The sequence below is a fragment of the Leucoraja erinacea genome, chromosome 2 (assembly GCF_028641065.1).
Source record: "Leucoraja erinacea ecotype New England chromosome 2, Leri_hhj_1, whole genome shotgun sequence".
NCBI classification, from domain to species: Eukaryota; Metazoa; Chordata; class Chondrichthyes; order Rajiformes; family Rajidae; genus Leucoraja; species Leucoraja erinaceus.
The window spans coordinates 94,530,079-94,551,156 of NC_073378.1; the positions used below are offsets into that span (position 1 = coordinate 94,530,079).

The window sequence follows — 21,078 nt, forward strand, 5'->3', positions numbered from 1 at the left end:
AATAATAATAATAATAATAATTTTATTTATAGAGCACTTTAAAAACAAACATAGCTGCAACAAAGTGCTGTACATCACTAATCATTGACAAAAAAGTTAATACACACCAAAAATAACAATCAAAAGAAATAGTAGGAAAAGACATGTAAAATAAAGAAACATCAAAAACACCACAAACAGAAGCAAAGCCTCAGGCATGGTCAAAAGCCAGGGAGTACAAATGCGTTTTAACACTGGATTTGAAGATGGACAGTGAGGGGGCCTGTCTGATGTGCAGCGGCAGGGTGTTCCAGAGTGCCGGAGCAGCAACAGAGAAGGCTCTATCCCCTCTGAGCCTCCGACTAGACCTCGGTACCTCCAGGAGCAGCTGACCAGCTGACCTGAGGGACCGGGCAGGAGTGTATGGGTGGAGCAGCTGAGAGAGGTAAGGCGGGGCGAGCCCATTCAGAGATTTAAAAACAAATAACAGTAACTTAAAATGAACCCGAAAGTGCACCGGGAGCCAGTGTAGGGAGGCCAGAATTGGCGATATGTGCTCCCTCTTTCGAGTCCCTGTTAAAAGGCGAGCAGCAGCATTCTGAACCAACTGGAGACGAGCCAGTGAAGAACGAGCAACACCAAAATAGAGCGCGTTACAGTAATCCAGCCTAGATGTAATAAAGGCATGGATTACTGTCTCAAAATGCTGCCGCTCGAGAATGGGCTTCACCTTCGCCAGCTTCCTTAGGTGAAAGAAGCTGGACTTAACCACCGCGCATATTTGGCGATCTAATTTAAAGTCACTGTCCATCCTAAAACCCAGGTTCACAACTGTTGGCTTCACGTACCTTGACAATGGACCTAAATCAACAAATGGAGGTTCACGGCAGCCATTGGGATCAAATAAAATCACCTCTGTCTTCTTTTCATTAAATCCAAGAAAGTTTAGGGCCAACCAGGACTTAATGTCATCAAAACAAGACAGAAGCGATTTTACAGAAAAGGCATCTTCCCTCCTCAGCGGCAAATAAAGCTGGGTATCATCTGCATAACAGTGGAAGGAGATGCCATGCTTTCTAAGGATGGAACCCAGAGGAAGTATGTACAGCGAGAAAAGCAGGGGCCCCAGAATCGAACCCTGTGGAACCCCATATGACAGGGGAGCGGAAGAGGATTCAAACCCAGCAAGGCTAACACACATGGTTCTGTCTGCCAGATAGGACCTGAACCATCCCAGGGCACTGTCGCAGATGCCCACTAACTGCTGTAGCCGAGATAATAAGATATTATGGTCCACCGTATCAAAGGCGGCAGACAAGTCCAGCAGGACAAGAACCACACAATCCCCAGAATCATTAGCCAGGAGGATATCGTTAAAAACCCTTAGCAATGCTGACTCCGTGCTGTGCATGGTTTTAAATCCAGACTGGAAGATCTCCCGAATATCATGCTCCTCCAGGAATAGTTTTAGCTGAGCATAAACAACTCTCTCCAGTAATTTAGAAATAAAAGGCAATTTCGAGATGGGTCTAAAATTGGCCAGAACAGATTGATCCAGGCCAGGTTTCTTAAGCAGTGGTTGCACTACCGCATGCTTAAAACTCACGGGGACAACCCCAGAACACAAGCTGCTGTTAATAATGGTAAGAACCGACTGCCCTATACTAGAGAAAACCTCCTTAAAAAGATGTGGAGGGACCGCATCACAAGGAGAACCCGATGGCTTAATATGGGAAACCACATCCTTTAAATACGATATAGTCACAGGCTCAAACTTGTTGAATACCACCAGGCAAGGGACCGAAATAGAAGGGTCAGAGGCAGGTGCTGAAATGTTAGCCCTTAAGGAAACAACCTTATCAACAAAAAAGTGCAGGAAGTCATTACACATTTCAGGTGAAGCTTCCAGACAGACAGGCTGCGGGGCATTTAGAACAGAGTCAATGATTTCAAATAGCACACGAGGGTTGTTACACTTTGACACAATAATTTTAGACAGGTACTCTCTCTTGGCCTTTTTAACACTGTGTTGTGTCCACTGTTGTTTGTCATGTACATCAATGATCTGGATGATGGTGTGGTAAATTGGATTAGTAAGTATGCAGATGATACTAAGATAGGTGGGGTTGTGGATAATGAAGTAGATTTTCAAAGTCTACAGAGAGATTTATGCCAGTTGGAAGAGTGGGCTGAAAGATGGCAGATGGAGTTTAATGCTGATAAGTGTGAGGTGCTACATGTTGGCAGGACAAATGAAAATAGGACGTACATGGTAAATGGTAGGGAATTGAAGAATGCAGGTGAACAGAGGGATCTGGGAATAACTGTGCACAGTTCCCTGAAAGTGGAATCTCATGTAGATAGGGTGGTAAAGAAAGCTTTTGGTGTGCTGGCCTTTATAAATCAGAGCATTGAGTGTAGAAGTTGGGATGTAATGTTAAAATTGTACAAGGCATTGGTGAGGCCAATTTTGGAGTATGGTGTACAATTTTGGTTGCCTAATTATAGGAAGGATGTCTACAAAATAGAGAGAGTACAGAGGAGATTTACTAGAATGTTGCCTGGGTTTCAGCAACTAAGTTACAGAGAAAGGTTGAACAAGTTAGGGCTTTATTCTTTGGAGCGCAGAAGGTTAAGGGGGGACTTGATAGAGGTCTTTAAAATGATGAGAGGGATAGACAGAGTTGACGTGGATAAGCTTTTCCCACTGAGAGTAGGGAAGATTCAAACAAGGGGACATGACTTGAGAATTAAGGGACAGAAGTTTAGGGGTAACATGAGGGGGAACTTCTTTACTCAGAGAGTGGTGGCTGTGTGGAATGAGCTTCCAGTGAAGGTGGTGGAGGCAGGTTCGTTTTTATCATTTAAAAATAAATTGGATAGTTATATGGACGGGAAAGGAATGGAGGGTTATGGTCTGAGCGCAGGTATATGGGACTAGGGGAGAATACGTGTTCGGCACGGACTTGAAGGGTCGAGATGGCCTGTTTCCTTGCTGTAACTGTTATATGATTATATTATATGATTATATGAAGTTACCTTGCTGCAGTAAAGTAGATCAAGCTCAGCAAGTGGTTTTCTGAAAGAAATTTTCGCAGCCAGTAACACAATTGCCCTGGCATAGATGGCTGACAAACCTGACCTGTCGAAAATCATGAATGGATCATATATTAACTTTTAAAAGATCAAAACACACTTTAAAACAAACTTCTCAATTAAAACACTTTAAAGTTTAATAAAAAGGAAAAATATAAACTAACCAAAGTCTACCTTTGTCCATCACGGTCATTCCTGCCAAACAAATGAAACCCTGTTTTGTTCCTGTCTGCCACAACTACATAAAGGTGCAGGGGAGATGCTTCCATACACAACCCCAGTTCTTGTGATTAACGAGTTGCATAGTGCTGTTTTGTGAAGAATGCTGGGACTGTGAATCAATGTTGTTTAAGCATTGGCGAGATACACATGTTCATTTAATAATTTTTGGGATGTGGGCCAGTATTAATTGCCTATCTCTAATTGCCCACAGGGAGGTGGAGAAGGAGCAGATGTAATCATTCTTTTCAACTGTGCAAGTTCTAACCTGAAGGGGATCCTGCAGTGCTGATGAAGGGAGGAAGAGATGATGAAGGTTCTTTCAGGTCAGGATGATGTGTGACTTGGAAGGGGACCTGAGGATGGGTTGTATTCTTCATCTCCCCTCCCCCTCTTTCACGTATTGCTGGAGGTCACAAGTTTGGGATGTTCTATCAGATCAGCCTTGGCGAGTAACTATAGTGGATGCTATTGTCATTGATTTATTATTGTCACGTATACCAAGGTTCACTTCTATCCAGGTAAAACATCCAGACACAAATACTTTTTCCGCTGTTGGAGTTGAACTCATTCAGACATGTAGACATTATTCCACCATGTTATTTATACCTTGTGACTAGTCGAGGGGCTCTGAGGTGAGTCATGTCACAGAATCTCCAACATCTGATCAGGCCTTTAGTCACAGTACTTTCAACAAAACTCCATGAATCCAATCAGCAACTGGCAGAGGTTGCAAACTATTGGATGTAATTGATATTAATACAGCACATATTTATTCCATTATCTATCAAACAGTTACACGATGATTTTACAATTTTTCTAGTAAACCCACTCAGTTTAAAAGGAGAAGGAAACAGAGTCCCCAGTGCGTTTAAGGGAATGCAAAAAAATAAATCCTATGATAGTGGCATTTAAGGTGCCTTTAGATGCGCCAATGGATATAGAGGGATATGGATGTGCATAGATTAGTTTAATGGCATCGTGTTCAGCACGGACATCGCGGGCCAAAGGGCCTGTTCTGTGCTGTACTGTTATATGATCTAGGTTTTATGTTCTAAATAAAGCTGGATGAATTTCAGCTTATTAATAGCTAAAACTTACAAACACTCTGGATCATGGCCTGCAATCCAGACCTCACCACAAACACTCCTACCAATGAAGTCCAAAGTTGAGAATACGCAGATCTACTGATGGTAGGTCTATGTATCTAGTTCATTAAGGAATGAGCCAGATGCTGATCCATCAGGATTTCCAAATAGTCAAATACTGGATAATTGGGCTAAACAGTTCATAGCTGACCTAGTTAAGCATCTGGGCAATGGTTTCTCCAAGAACATGGAAGGATCATTGGCAGCAGTATTGGTGAATGTAAATGGGACTTTTGTTAAAAGCACCCAGTTGGAGATAATTATTTTCTAGTTATTTGTGTGGTGCAAATATTCCAGATACTTTTTAGCAAATAGCTGAAGTTTTGTCCCAGTCTTGCTGTAGGCAGTGACTAGTGAGGTGCTTCAAGGCTCGGTGCTGGGACCCCAATTATTTACAATATATATATATATATTAATGATTTAGACAAGGGAATTAAATGTGACATCTCCAAGTTTGCAGATGACACAAAACTGGGTGGCAGTGTGAGCTACAATGAGGATGCTATGGGGCTGCTGGGTGACGGATATGTTGGGTGAGTGTGCAGATCCATGGCAGACGCAGTATAATGTGGATAAATGTGAGGTTATCCACTTTGGTGGCAAGGACAGGAAGGCAGATTATCTGAATGGTGTCAGTTTAGGAAAAAGGAAGTGCACCGAGACCTGGGTGTGTTTGTACATCAGTCACTGAAAGGAAGCATGCAGGTACAGCAGGCAGTGAAAAAAGCAAATGGAATGTTGGCCTTCATTGCGAGAGGATTTGAGTTTAGGAGCAAGGAGGTCCTACTGCAGTTGTACAGGGCCCTGATGAGACCGCACCTGGAGTATTGTGTGCAATTTTGGTCTCCTAATTTGAGGAAGGACATTACTGCTATTAAGGGAGTGCAGTGTAGGTTAACCAGGTTAATTCCCGGGATGGTGTGACCTACCGTTGATAAAAGAATGGGTCGACTGGGCTTGTATTCAGAAGGATGAGAGAGCATATTATAGAAGCATATAACATTCTTAAAGGATTGGACAGGCTAGATGCTGAAAAAATGTTCCTAATGTTGGTGGAGCCCAGAAACAGGGGTCGCAGTTTAAGAATATGGGGTAGGCCGTCTAGGACTGAGATGAGGAAAACCTTCATGAATATTGTGAATCTGAGGAATTCCCCGCCACAGAAGGCTGTGGAGGCCAATTCACTGAATGTTTTCATGAGTTAGATTTAGCTCTTAGGATTCAAGGGATATGGGGAAAAAGCAGGAACAGGGTACTGATTTTAGATGATCAGCCATGATCATATTGAATGGTGGTGCTGGCTCGAAGGGCCAAAGGGCCTACTCCTGCACCTGTTTTTCTCTGTTTCTAGATGGATAACAGGTGTTATTTGGAGGTAGACACAAAATGCTGCAGGGGAGAGAGGTGTTCAGATAAGTTACTTAAAATTAGAGGTCAAAGATCATACCGTTGGATTGTATGCTACCTAAGCAAAATATGAGGTGCTGTTCATCCGATTTGCGTGTGGCCTCACACTGGCAATGGAGGAGGAATTGGTGTTAATTGGCCTAGAGTTTTGCTGAGCTGTGTGACAACTACAAACCTACTTCTCGTGCCTCTGCTGATCTTAACTTCTGTTCTCGTGCTGGCACGATTCTCTAGGCTGAAGGATGGCGCAATACCATGGCCTTGCATTATATGATGTTGTCACATGGCAGGGTGGGGGGCAGGTACAAAGCTAAGCCATGCCGATAAACCTGCTGAAAACACTGGCCAAACCATACCTCCTGGGCATAGCCAGCAGTCAAACCATTCAAAAACCTAAATGTCCCTGAATACCACCACTTGTCAGAATCAAAAACTAGAAATTTTAAATATTTAAGAGCATGGGCAAGTACTAATATTTGTTGAACTGAATTACTTCAGAAAAAAATACTTTACGTAGAGCTCTTGAGCGTCATAGTCTTGAGAATTGAAACATGTCCTTCAGCCCACTGAGTCCACACCAATCATCAAACACCCATTTACAGTCATTCAATGTTCTCCACATTGCCCTTAACTTCCCACAGATTCTGCTATTTATCTACACTTGTGGTCAATGAACCTACCAGCCCACACATTTTTGGGACGTTGGTGGAAACTGGTACGCAGACAGCATCAGATAAGGGTTGAAGTCTGGGGACTGAAGCTACAAGGCAGCACTCTACTAGTTGTGCCACTTGGCTATCCTTGTGCTAACCAATCATTTCCATTCTAATCAACAGCTGCAATTTCAGAACAGGTCAAATCTGACACACATTCCACAATATAATGGTGAAATGCTACCACTGGGCACACTACCACTGGATGCCACACAGAGATCAATGTGGATGCAGAACAGGGAGCGAAGCATAATTGGCAAGCTTGGGACTTGCTTTTACTTGAGCTGACTGAGCAAAGGCTTGCCAGCTCACTATGTGAATGAGGAGTTGAGAAACAAACCACTTCTGACCAATTAAACTCGGTGGGAATTAACATTTTGACTGTACAATTAGTTGTTGGTGAATATTTATATGATAATCACTGGCAACCAAAAAATGAATACTTCCCCATTTCCACAGTCAGATTTATCACGAGGGAATACTGAAATGAGCAATTTTGGATAGGAAACCACAGCTCCTGGTGGGTAAAACATAGATGTACACTTTCAATATTTGAAAAATACATTAAGATGTTGCTCATCATTTGTAAAACCATTGCAATTAATAATGATAAATCAAATGAAAAATATTGCAAATTCTGAACCATTTAAAGAAATGAATAACATAGATTAATACAAGCAGACAACAATTAACATTTATATTTTAATAGTCCAGAGATAAGCTGAACTCTGCGAGCATTTGCCTTATTGGATTGTCAAGTCCACATAAAAGCAAAGCAGGAGATTTCATCTGAGGAATTTCAGATTTCCACCAGGGCCTAATTTTGCTCCTGACCTATTAAAGGTGCTCCATAAATGGAAGTTGTTGCTATCGCTGTAGCTGCGAGTCTGCAGCCTGAACGGTCACAGGGTCAACCTAATGGCAAAGTTCCCAGATCTACCAACCAAGCCACTGAGTTTTATCAAACCTTGATGATAAGCAATAAATGAAGATATTACCACATTTATCCACATTCAATGAATTCTTTAAAGAAGAATCATGCAATATTTCTCACTTAATCTTTTCAACTCTTTTTTTAGAAGCAAGAGCCACTGATGAAGTTTTATTTTCCTTTGTCTCTTTTGATAAGCCTATTTCAATACTATGGCAATGTTTGGAACAAATGTGCTATCTTTCCCCACTGATCATTCTTGCACAGCTGTGTTATTACAACATTTTGATGTGTAATAATGCTTACTAAAATCTCACTGCCATCTTCTCCTCTTTTTTAAGCAAACAATTAAATAAAGTCAGGAATTCACTATTATTTCAAGTCATAATAGTCTTTTTGTATTTGAAGTGTAGGAAACCTTACGAGGAGCACAGACTTACCATCACAGTTACATCAACAGATGCTTCCAATGGCAGGAGGTACAGAGTTACAGCACAATAAAATTATGAAGGCAATTTTCATTAAATATATGCTGAGTAGAATTTAAAAGGAAAATAAAAATAAAGAACAGAATGCATGATGTTAAATGTTTAAAGATACAGCATGGAAACAGGCCCTTCAGCCCTCCATGTCCACACTGATCATTGATCACACTAGTTCACACTAGTTCTACATTATCCCACTTTCTCATCCACTCCCTGTAAAACAAGGGGGGATTTTACAGAGGTGAATCAACTTACAAACCTGCATGTCTTTGGGATGTGTGGGGGAAACCAGAGCACTTGTAGGACACCCGCATGGTTAGAAAAGTACTGTGCAATACCACACAGACAGCATTTGAGTTCAGATTGATTAATATGCAAATTACTTCTTTCTAAAACTTTGATTGCCTTGCACATTTTGGTTCACTGCGAATTAATAGTAAAGGGGGGCTCATGTTGTCGACCTCCCCATGGTGAGCCCTGTCAACTGACCTCAGTCAGGCGAACTACAAAAAACAGAGACAGCAGCAGTGCCGCAACTTGGCGCCAGCCCGGAGCATGCGCCCTTTTTAGGGCGGGCACCTATGGATGTTGAACCGGTGGCATTACCCTGCCACAGACTTCTGCTGCCTCAAATGCACGAAGAAGAATAGGAAAGGATAAATTACTGCTTAGCGAAGTTGGGTGGTATGAGGGTGTGTGTAAATCATTATTTCAGTAGGAGGGGATCTGCAAAGGGATGGCTGGCTGTTTTATTTTGGTGAAGAGGAGGGAAAATTGCATCATTTATCTATATGCCACATAGGTGAGCTGATGGAACCTGAATGATTTTCAAAAACAAATGCAGGTTTCCCACACATTCTAGCATGTTGTCGCATTGGCTGCCTTCACACTTTTTCTTCTCCCGATCATAATTATGTGAAGGGTCAGTGGCCTGTTCCTTCTGCATATTTAATCCTTGCTGTCACACAACACTACAGACCTCACTCTTCCAGATGTTAACTGTTAGACGGGTACTTCCAAATTTGTTTAGGCACCTTCAGCATGCATTTGGCATGATCAATGATACAGGTGCTTCTCATTGGACTTCCCATGAGATTTATGGATGGCTATTATTAGACATATTTTAAGGAGATATTGCTTGATTCTAAACAATTAACTGGTAAAGCCCCTGTCCCACTTAGGAGACCTAAACAGCAACCTCTGGTGACCTTGCCCACCACCCAAGGTTTTCATGAGGTCACCGGAGGTTTTGGTCACTCTCCCTAATGGTTTAAAGTGGTTTCCGCGTGGTTGAGGCTTCATCTAGGTTGTTGCTATTTTTTCATTATGATTAAAACCTGCCTCGACTAAAAATAGGTTGCCATTTTAAAAATTGATAATTTTTTAGTCACAGGTCTAGTCGAAGCTGGTTTTCTTCATAGTCGAGGAAGGTTTTCAGCATATGCGTGGGAGGGGGTAGGAGGTTGCAGGTCACCTCGACCTTGATTTTTTTTGGGTGGCGGGCAAGGTCACCAGAGGTTGCTGTTTAGGTCTCCTAAGTGGGACAGGGGCTTAAGTCTTCATCAAGGTTCAAAGATTTTTGGAATGGACAGCTACCAGAGCATATGGACATTATCTGGAAATTTTGGAAAAACCTTCGGACACATCCTTTTGTGGTTACTCACTAAATGTATATTGATGAAATAAATATTTAAATGGCAGAAAATACTCTTGGGTGATTTAAAGGATGCCTTGATCATCATACGCATGCAGCCATCCAGTCCAAATGCAGGTTCCTGTTCATTCTGACCATTGTTACATGGACATGTATCTTATGCAAGTGGACCAGTGATTGAGATGCTGCAAGTATCTTATATGGTAACCGTGGAGTGATTCAAAAGCATAGACGTTGAGGATACATTGACATGAGTGGTAAAAAAGTGACCGCTAAATCCAATGAGCAGGAGATTAGAAACATAGAAAATAGGTGCAGGAGGCCATTCGGCCCTTTGAGCCAGCACCGCCATTAATTGTGATCATGGCTGATCGTCCCCAATCAATAACCCGTGCCTGTCTTCTCCCCATATCCCTTGATTCCACTAGCCCCTAGAGCTCTATCTAATGCCCCTGTCCCACTTAGGAAACCTGAACGGAAACCTCTGGAGACTTTGTGCCCCACCCAAGGTTTCCGTGCAGTTCCTGGAGGTTTTTATCAGTCTCCTTACCTGCTTCCACTACCTGCAACCTCCAGCAACCACCTGCAACCTCCGGGAACCACACGGAAACCTTGGGTGGGGCGCAAAGTCTCCAGAGGTTTCCGTTCAGTTTTCCTAAGTGGAGCAGGGACATTACTCTCTCTTAAATCCATCTAGTGATTTGGCCTCCACTGCCCTCTGTAGCAGGGAAATCCACAAATTCACACCTCTCTGGGTGAAAAAGTTTTTTCTCACCTCAGTCTTAAATGGCCTCTCCTTTATTCTAAGACTGTGACCCCTGGTTCTACACTCACCCAACATTGGGAACATTTTCACCCTCATCCTTCCAAACTCCAGTGAATACAAGCCTAGTCTTTTCAATCTTTCCTCATATGACAATCCCGCCATCCCAGGGATCAATCTTGTGAACCTATGCTGCACTGCCTCAATCACAAGGATGTCCTTCCTCAAATTAGAAATTCTAATTAGAGATTCTGCTGCAAATGTCTGTTACCAATCAACTCAAAAGCAAAAATGTCATCGTCACTCTGAAGTATTGATCAAGCTTATCCTCTCCCTGCATCTGCTGTCGGACAGGTACGGCCTTCTGAAATCTGCATCTGTCCCCCATCCTGGGCTGCAGAAGTCCACAGTCATTTTTGCTCTCACCCAAGTTTTTCTGAACATTGATAATAAAGTCGTCACAATAAAGTTTTGATTATCAGTATATTTGGAACCTCAATGCATGGTTGATTCGTGTGATCTTCATGCTCAAGAGACCATCAATTGAAAGAAAAGGCTTAAGATTGAATTTGAAATGTATGCCAGGATATTAAGAATGCCAAAAGGATTAAAATTCACACAAAAGTCAGTATTAAAGTCTTACATTATTGTTGAATTTACTAATAATATTCAAGGAAATAGTGTAACATTTAGTGATGAACTAGCTCTACAGGAGTTAATGAATGTCATGAATTCATCATCTTACCAGCACACAGTTGCCCTTGGTGATAAGGACAAGAAAAGTCATCCAGTTCACAATATTTTCCATACACTCTACCTAGTTTCGTTTGGTAGCATAAACAATTCCCACAGTTGCAGATCCCTCGATTACTGCAAACAGGCTGGTCTTTGCACTGTTGGCAACCTTCAATGAGACATTGTTCTTTGGACAATGTCCTGCAAGTAGAATTGGTAACACTGTCTTCACACTGGCAAAGTCTACAATCTAGGTCAACCTCTTTATTAAAGCATCTTCCAGCAACATGAGCTTTAGGTCCTTTGCACTGACAAGCACACGTGCTGCTGAGAGAAATAATAGTTGTTTCATTGTATCCAACAGGTTTTAAAATGATCGACTTGTCGCCTTCATAACACTCGGTCACTCCAATGGTCACATTAAAGGAAACCTAAATCGGAAGAAAAATGAAAATTAGCATTGTGAGGAGTAGGATAACTGATAAATACATTTTATCAAAAGTAATTAAAACATGTTAATAATTAAAAACTGTTTCCTTTTATTTGAAGCCTACTTAGCCAACAATGGCATTTCACCCTCTTTTAGAGCACCATATGCTAATAATGCTAAATGTCCTCTTATAATCTTAGGAAAGAAATCATGAAACTCACAAAAAAAATTGTTAAAAGTAATGGAAAGCGATTTTGCACACAGATGCTTGTACCTATGTGTTTCCATAGGTACCAACAATGTGAAGCTCTCTGCAGCCTTGGTATTGCTGAACTGACCACTGGGCGGCATGTCAATGCATAAAGATCTCTTCCCATGCCCATGGCTTCACAGTGACAGAACAGGCTGCCATAGAATTAAGGAAAATATAGGGGAGGTAATCACAATGCTCTTCAATGTGTCCATGCAATCCCACATAATGGTTTAGCCAATGCTGTGTGGCCCGCACAGTTACAAGACGCAGTCCACACAGGCAACCAATGAACCCTGAATGGAATGTCTGAAGAAGGGTCTTGAACCATAATATACCTGTCCATCCCCTCTACGGATGCTGAATGACCCGCTGAGTTGCTCCAGCATTTTGTGTTTTAACCATTAGAAGTTTATAGCTGAAAACAATTATTATTAAGTAGCATTTACTGCAAGGACCGAGGCTTTGTGTAGAGTTTATTTCCTACTGACTTCCCCACTTTTTGGGGTGAGAAATTAGAATGCATCATAAAGACAATACAAAGAATGTAGAGCGCCGAAACATTCAGAGCAACTGACCAGTGATGTTTATGCTCCCTTGGAGCTTCCTTTCACCCCTTGTATCCAATCCTACCAGCACAATCCTTCACTGCTTTCTACCTCAGCTATACCCATCTTTTTCTGAAATACATCTATACCATTCACCTTATCTCCTTGTTTTTATAAGAAACTGAAACTGGCTTTGGCTGTTCTGTTTAAACGATGAATGTAGTCTAAAATAATTCAATTTCAATCTGATGGCATTTCACCCAATATCTCAAATATGAAGAGTGCTTGTGTGCAACTGACTGACAGTTACAGATTGATTCATACCATCACATGAGGAGAAAAATAATCTGCCATTCATAAAGAATCTTTCACAAATTCAGATCATACCAAATAGTGGATGAACAAATCAGCTTAACCTTCATTCAGAAAAACAGTGGTTAAACTTTCTGCTCTTTTCTTAATGGCATATAACCATATAACAATTACAGCACGGATACAGGACAACTCGACCCTTCTAGTCCGTGCCGAACACGTATTCTCCCCTAGTCCCATATACCTGCGCTCTGACCATAACCCTCCATTCCTTTCCCGTCCACATAACTATCCAATTTATTTTTAAATGATAAAAACGAACCTGCCTCCACCACCTTCACTGGAAGCTCATTCCACACAGCCACCACTCTCCGAGTAAAGAGGTTCCCCCTCATGTTACTCCTAAACTTCTGTCCCTTAATTCTCAAGTCATGTTCCCTTGTTTGAATCTTCCCTACACTCAGTGGGAAAAGCTTATCCACGTCAACTCTGTCTATCCCTCTCATCATTTTAAAGACCTCTATCAAGTCCCCCTTAACCTTCTGCACTCCATAGAATAAAGCCCTAACTTGTTCAACCTTTCTCTGTAACTTAGTTGCTGAAACCCAGGCAACATTCTAGTAAATCTCCTCTGTACTCTCTCTATTTTGTTGACATCCTTCCTATAATTAGGCAACCAAAATTGTACGCCATACTCCAGAATTGGCCTCACCAATGCCTTGTACAATTTTAACATTACATCCCAACTTCTATACTCAATGCTCTGATTTATAAAGGCCAGCACACCAAAAGCTTTCTTTACCACCCTATCTACATGAGATTCCACTTTCAGGGAACTGTGCACAGTTATTCCCAGATCCCTCTGTTCACCTGCATTCTTCAATTCCCTACCATTTACCATGCACGTCCTATTTTGATTTGTCCTGCCAAGATGTAGCACCTCAAACTATCAGCATTAAACTCCATCTGCCATCTTTCAGCCCACTCTTCCAACTGGCATAAATCTCTCTGTAGACTTTGAAAATCTACTTAATTATCCACAACCCCACCTATCTTAGTATCAACTGCATACTTACTAATCCAATTTACCACACCATCATCCAGATCATTGATGTACATGACAAACAACAGTGGACCCAACACAGATCCTTGTGGCACCCCACTAGTCACTGGCCTCCAACCTGACAAACAACACTCCACCATTACTCTCTGGCATCGCCCATTCAGCCACTGTTGAATCCATCTTGCTACTCCACCATTAATACCCAACAATTGAACCTTCTTAACCAACCTTCCATGAGGAACCTTGTCAAAGGCCTTACTGAAGTCCATATATACAACATCCACTGCTTTACCCTCATCAATTTCCCAAGTAAGCTCTTCAAAAAATTCAAGAAGATTAGTCAAACATGACCTTCCAGGCACAAATCCATGTTGACTGTTCCTAATCAGACCCTGTTTATCCAGATGCTTATATATATTATCTCTAAGTATCCTTTCCATTAATTTGCCCACCACTGACGTCAAACTAACAGGTCTATAATTGCTAGGTTTACTCTTAGACCCCTTTTTAAACAATGGAACAACATGCGCAGTATGCCAATCCTCCGGCACTATTCCCGTTTCTAATGACATTTGAAATATTTCTGTCATAGCCCCTGCTATTTCTACACTAACTTCCCTCAATGTCCTAGGGAATATCCTGTCTGGACCTGGAGACTTATCCACTTTTATATTTCTCAAAAGTGTCAGTACTTCCTCTTCTTTGATCCTCAGTTTCCATAGCTACTCTACTTGTTTCCCTTACCTACATAATTCAATATCCTTCTCCTTAGTGAATACCGAAGAAAATAAATTGTTCAATATCTCCCCCATCTCTTTTGGCTCTGCAGATAGCTGTCCACTCTGACTCTCTAATGGACCATAGTCATTTAATTTAGTTTAGTTTAGAGATACAGCACAGAAACAGGCCCTTCGGCCCACCGAGTCCACACCTACCAGCAATCCCCACACATCAACACGATCATACACACACTAGGGACAATTTACATTTATACCAAGCCAATTACCTTACAAAGCTGTGCATCTTTGGAGTGTGGGAGGAAACCAGAGATCCCGGAGAAAACCCACACAGGTCACGGGGACCAATTTTCTCCCTCGTGATCCTTTTGCTATTAATATAGCTGTAGAAACCCTTTGGATTTACTTTCACCTTACTTGCCAAAGCAACCTCATATCTTCTTTTAGCTTTTCTAATTTCTTTCTTAAGATTATTTTTACATTCTTTATACTCCTCAAATACCTCATTTACTCCATGCTGCCTATAATTATTGTAGATCTCTCTCTTTTTCCGAACCAAGTGTCCAATTTCCCTTGAAAACCATGGCTCTTTCCAATGTTTACTATTTCCTTTCAACCGAACAGGGACATAAAGATTCTGTACTCTTAAAATTTCACCTTTAAATGTCCTCCATTTCTCTTCCACATCTTTCCCATCAAACAAACTGTCCCAATTTACTCCTTTTAAATCCTTTCGCATCTCCTCAAAGTTAACCTTTCTCCAATCATAAATCTCAACCCTAGGTCCAGTTCTGGCCCTCTCCATATTTATATTGAAACTAATGGTATTGTGATCACTGGTCCTGAACTGTTCCCCAACGTATACCTCTGCCACCTGACCCGTCTCATTTCCTAACAGGAGGTCCAGCACCGCCCCTTCTCTAGTAGGTACTTCTATGTATTGCTGCAAAAAACTATCCTGCACACATTTTACAAACTCCAACCCATCCAGCCCATTTACAGAATGTGTTTCCCAGTCTATGTGTGGAAAATTGAAATCTCCCACAATCACTACCTTGTGCTTACTACTAATATCTGCTATCTCCTCACATATTTGCTCTTCCAATTCTCGCTCCCCATTTGGCGGTCTATAATACACCCCTATAAATGTTGTTACCCCTTTCCCATTTCTCAGTTCCACCCAAATAGCCTCCCTAGACGAGCCCTCTAATCTATCCTGCCAAAGCACTGCTGTAATATCTTCCCTGATAAGCAATGCAACACCTCCACCTCTTGCCCCTCCAATTCTATCACACCTGAAGCAACGAAATCCTGGAATATTTAGTTTCCAATCACAGCCCTCCTGCAACCATGTTTCACTGATCGCCACAACATCATACTTCCAGGTGTCAATCCAGGCTCTAAGTTCATCCACCTTTCTTACAATGCTCCTAGCATTAAAATATACACATATAAGAAACCCACCCTCTCTTATTCTCTGTTTATTGTCTTTTTCTTCTCTCTCCCCCCTACATTTTGGGTCAGTGCTACCATTCTCTGCCTCCTGCCTCACACACTGACTGCTAGCTTTCCCAATTCGAGTCCCTCCCTCCAACCATACTAGTTTAAAGTCTCCCCAGTAGCCTTTGCAAATCTCCCCGCCAGGATATTGGTCCCCCTCGAGTTCAAGTGCAACCCGTCCTTTCTGTACAGGTCGCACCTTCCCCAAAAGAGGTCCCAATGATCCAGAAACTTGAATCCATATCCACTGCACCAGTCCCTCATCCACGCATTTATTATCCACCTTGTTCCATTCCCACTCCTGGAGCATCAAAGGATATTTGGGATTTTGTCAATGGGAAGGTTGAATTTCTCTTACAAAACAGAGTACAAGGAATTGGTTCAAGTGTCATCCGATTTTGATTTCAAAATGTGCTCATCATAGCAACCAGAATCTGCACAGGTTTCCAGCCAGTGGCACAGCTGGTAGAGCTACTGCCTCACAATGCCAAAGACCAATGTTTAATTATGACTCGGGTGCTGTCTGTATGGAGTTTGCACGTTCTCCCTTTGACCACATGGGTTTTCTCTGGGTGCCCTGGTTTCCCCCCACATCTGAAAGATGTGCGGGCTTGTAGGTTAGTTGGCCTCTGTAAAGCCCCTGAAAAAGTTACTTATCTTAACTACTAAACCAGGTTCGCTTCTTAATAAACAGACACCACACAAACTGTTCGGTAGACCAGTTCAAAACTTTACTTAACATCGGCCGATGGAAGGGAGGGAGAACTCCAGTCAAGTGCCAACACAGACACTTGACTGTGCTCAGTCACCTTCCCTGAACAACAGAATTACATTGCTTTAAATAGGTTTTTTGTCCCCTTATCACATTCCACAGACATTAGTCATGGTCAGAAGTACTGGAAAAGGTTTCCACAGAATGCATCACATCAAACCTTTTTTTTACATGGTACAAGATATACTAAAAACATTGTCCATTTGTTTATCTCCAAATAGACCACCCCAGCTCTCTTCGCTGCTTCCTCTGTCATTTGGTCCCTCATAAACATAGGTTATTTGTTTACAAAGATGTGACTGTCTATTCCTCTCTTCCTTTATTGCCTCCTCCCCATAAACATTGGTTTATGGCATCTCACTTCAAAGATTTGACCAGCTATCTCTCTAGCTCCTTCACTTGGGAGACAATGTTATCTCACACACCCCGCAACCTGAGGAAAGCCTAATTTGACACTAAATATAAGCTGTAAGCTAGCCCAGAAACCAATTTAATATCTTCTTATATTTTTAACTAAAACTCGGCTTCATCACCCCTAGTGTGTGTGGGGAGTGGATGCGAAAGTGGGATAACACAGAACTAATGTGAACGGGTGATCAATGGTCGGCATGCACTGGGTGGGTCAAAGAGCCCATTTCCATGCTGTATCTTTCAATCAAAAGTGCTGCCAGCAATATTAGGTAAGGACAAAGAAGAGTCATCCTCTACATGAACCTAATGCATATGTTAGATCCTTTGCACGAGCAGATATGGGACTGCATGCTTATTTACGTGGTCTCTTCTCTAACAATCTTCTTTTTGGCCTCTCCTTGCAGCATATGCTATACTCTGAAGACCAAACTCAAAGATAACATAAACAGAGAATGCTGAAAACACTCAATGGGGCAGGCAATATATGTACAAAAAAACCCATTTCTATCCATTATCTTTTGACAGAACAGTGGAGGAGAGAAAAACACGTTAGTTTGCAGGAACAGAGAAAGTATGGGAAAGATAGGTGGGATAAAGGTAGTATCTCTGACAAGGTGAGAAAAAATGGGTTAACGGAGGAATTGGAGTAGCACATTAAGCTTCTTTGTCTATGCATGTGATGTAAATAGTCAGCCTGTCGAACATGCCCTGCAACCCTGAATAAAAAACACTGAGCAAAAACAATGAAAGGCAGAGATAGCCAGTTCTGATACAGAAAGAGTGAGATGGAGAATTCATCGCCGAGTTCTGCAAACCAAATGCCACAGACTTTGTCAGAGTGGGACTGGGTTGGCAAATGGAATCTTATTTCTGTGGACAGAACACATGTGCTCGACAAAACGATCACCCAATCTCTACTTGTACTCCTCGATGTAGTGTAAACTATATCATGAACACTAAATGTAGTGCGTTAGATTAGAAGGAGTGCATGCAAACCACATCCTCACGAGGAAGGAGTGTTTGGTGGTGGTTGGTGGAAAAGAAAGAGGTGTAAGGAGAGGTTTGCATCTTCGGCAGTGGCAAAGGCAAGAGTTGTAAAACTACAACTGGTTGGAGAGATCCCTTCTCCCCTCCACTCTCCACTTCTCTTGTACCAGCCGGCTCTCTGCTCATTCTGCCAATTATACTGTAACCACTAGGGAACACCTGCTAATCACTGATCCTTGGTAGTAGGCATCTTGACGTCAAGGCAAAGATTTTTAGCACTTGCCACACCTCTCCCGGTACAATCCAGTCCTTTAAAGAACTCCAGAAAGCCCCAAGCAACAGGCCAACTGCTATAAATAGCACCAGTGAAATATTTATTCCTGTTGACACATGCATGCATGTTCAGCTGTGTGAGAAGGGTGTTGAGTTAAAGCAGTTACTCTATAAAGAAAGCATGAACATCAAAACATGAATATTAATCACCATTATGCAGGTTTACGTCATAAGCCGTCTGGTTGCATTTAGTGTAAATGTTTTCACAAAACTTGCAGCCTAAATGCGCATTGTATAATTTGCAGCCCAATGCAAATTCACCTAATGCAATTTTAGAACAGTTCTGGTTTGCCTGTCAGAATGCCTGTCATGGTATCAAATTTTACTGTCATGCGAATATTGTCAGTCAACAGTAATGCGAGGTCTTTCTGTGAAAAACATGGCATGTATTATACAACTAATCTCAATTTGATCTAAATTAACAGTATGCAAAATCATGCAGAGTGTCTCTTCAAATAGAAAGCTTACTGTTTCATTGGCTTTAACATTTCTGCACTTATTTTGGCCAGGATTTGTGCTCCCATCAGGACATATTGCAGCAATCCTCACATAGACCCCATTGATGTGGTTGTCCACCTGCAGTTCTACTTCCGAAAGCAGTGCCTGTGTGAAAGTAAAGCACACACAAAAAAAATCATTCAATAAACCACTAACTATAATTTTGTGGCTTTGAAGAGCAAGGAAAAAAATGAATTATTCAACAAGCAAAAGTTTTATGGTACTATTAATTCCTTTTATACTTCATAGAAGCAGCATGTAAGATGAATGACCCATCACATCAATTGTTTATTATTTTCTGGAAATTCATTCAAAATATTAAACATCAATGCCTCTTTATTCTTGAAATGTGATGTGAAAGCGATATTGTGATAAAGTTTTTCCAGAGATCAGTTCAGAAAAGTTTGCAGCATAATTTGTGCTCAGAGTTTCAAAGGCTAAAGGTCCACTCAACAGCCTAATAAATATTCCAAGCACATCACAGATATACTCTTAACTGCTTGATCCTCAGACTAACCTGATATACAATATCAGTAGAATCATACAAAAGGAAAGGTGGAAAATATTATAGCTGATCAGACTCCATCTTCATATAAAACTTTCTAATCTAAACTCCCTGAAAACAAATCCTTAAATACCCATGGCCAAATTTACTCTTTAAGCATCAACGTTAATTAAACTGAGCTCTGGGAGATGGTAAAAGACCGTAATTATTAGAAATAAATAACATCTTGCTTTATGAAAGCAAAAGTACTGTCTTCTCTCAGAAAAGTACTGTTCTCTTTTTCTAAATGACCTTATCAGATTAGAACATTTCTCAGTAATCATTTCCAGAGAATGACAACTGCAAAAATAAAAAAAATGTTTGTTCCATAGCCTAATTTTTTTTTTATTAGGGGTTTAATTAGTGCGCCCTGAATTTTATGAACCCAAACTCACTGCATCCAAAGCTTTCACCATTGATAAAGATTGATTCTAAGACTATGTAATCAAAATGAATAATTACTAAACCCTAGATGTCATTCTGCTCACTGTCAATCCTAGTGTGAACGGGTGATCAATGGAAGGCATAGATTCGGCGAGCCAATGGACCTGTTTCCGCATTGTATATCTAAACTAAACTAAACAGAATTATTAGGAAAAAATCAACTGCTAAAGGAACTCAGCAGGTTAAGCAGCAACAGGTTAAGGAGACAAAGGGATAATCAATATTTTGGAATGTGACCGTGCATTAGGACTGAGAGTGTGGATTGTAGAGGCAAAAGGGAGGTGTGAGACAGTAGATGGTTGAAGATGCCAGGCGAAGTGGGGATGATGGGCAGAGTTAAGAGACAAATGCTGGTGAGCGAGATTCAGGTAAGGAAAATAAAACAGTACAAGATAACGAGGTATGAGGTTGAGGAGACAGCCAGAGACAGACTGGATGGTAGAGACATAGGCTAGTGTAGGGTCTGACCCAAATTGGCAGCGGTCCCATTGTCTCCACAGATGCTGCTTGACCTGTTGAGATCCTCCAGCAGTTTGTTTATTGCTTCAGATTCAGGCATTGGCAGTCTCCACTCCATGATCCAAGAATTAGTAAGTAGAATTTGTAGGATAAGCCAAAAGAATCAACAGCTGCCCGAGGTAAATAAACATATTTATACAGATAGAATTTGCTGCCTGAGATGGTACTAGAAGCAGATTTAATAACTATCTTCAAAATAATAAATTAGATAAATAATTAGAAGGAAAAGGTATTCATGTCATAAGGTCATGAGATCATAAGTGATAGGAGCAGGATTAGACCATTCAGCCCATCCCCACCCTCTGACTAAATAAATTCCTCCTCATCTCCTTCCTGAAAGAATGTCCTTTAATTCTGAGGCTATAGAATCATAGAAACATAGAAAATAGGTGCAGGAGTAGGCCATTCAGCCCTTCGAGCCTGCACCGTCATTCAATATGATCATGGCTGATCATCCAACTCAGTATCCTGTACCTGCCTTCTCTCCATACCCCCTGATCCCTTTAGCCACAAGGGCCACATCTAACTCCCTCTTAAATATAGCCGATGAACTGGCCACAACTACCTTCTGTGGCAGAGAATTCCAGAGATTCTCCCACT

At 41.4% G+C, this 21,078-nt stretch overlaps 1 protein-coding gene across 3 annotated transcripts in view; it reads right to left on the minus strand.

Moving 5' to 3' along the window:
• Positions 1-21,078, minus strand: part of itgb8 (integrin, beta 8) — a 113,749-nt gene that overhangs the window by 51,324 nt on the left and 41,347 nt on the right. For all 3 annotated transcript variants that reach the window (XM_055661461.1, XM_055661470.1, XM_055661478.1), the window contains 2 exons: positions 18,942-19,076; positions 11,141-11,561 (listed from right to left, as the gene is read on the minus strand). In XM_055661461.1, coding sequence (XP_055517436.1) covers positions 11,141-11,561; positions 18,942-19,076 — 556 coding nt within the window. The remainder of the gene's footprint in view (positions 1-11,140; positions 11,562-18,941; positions 19,077-21,078) is intronic.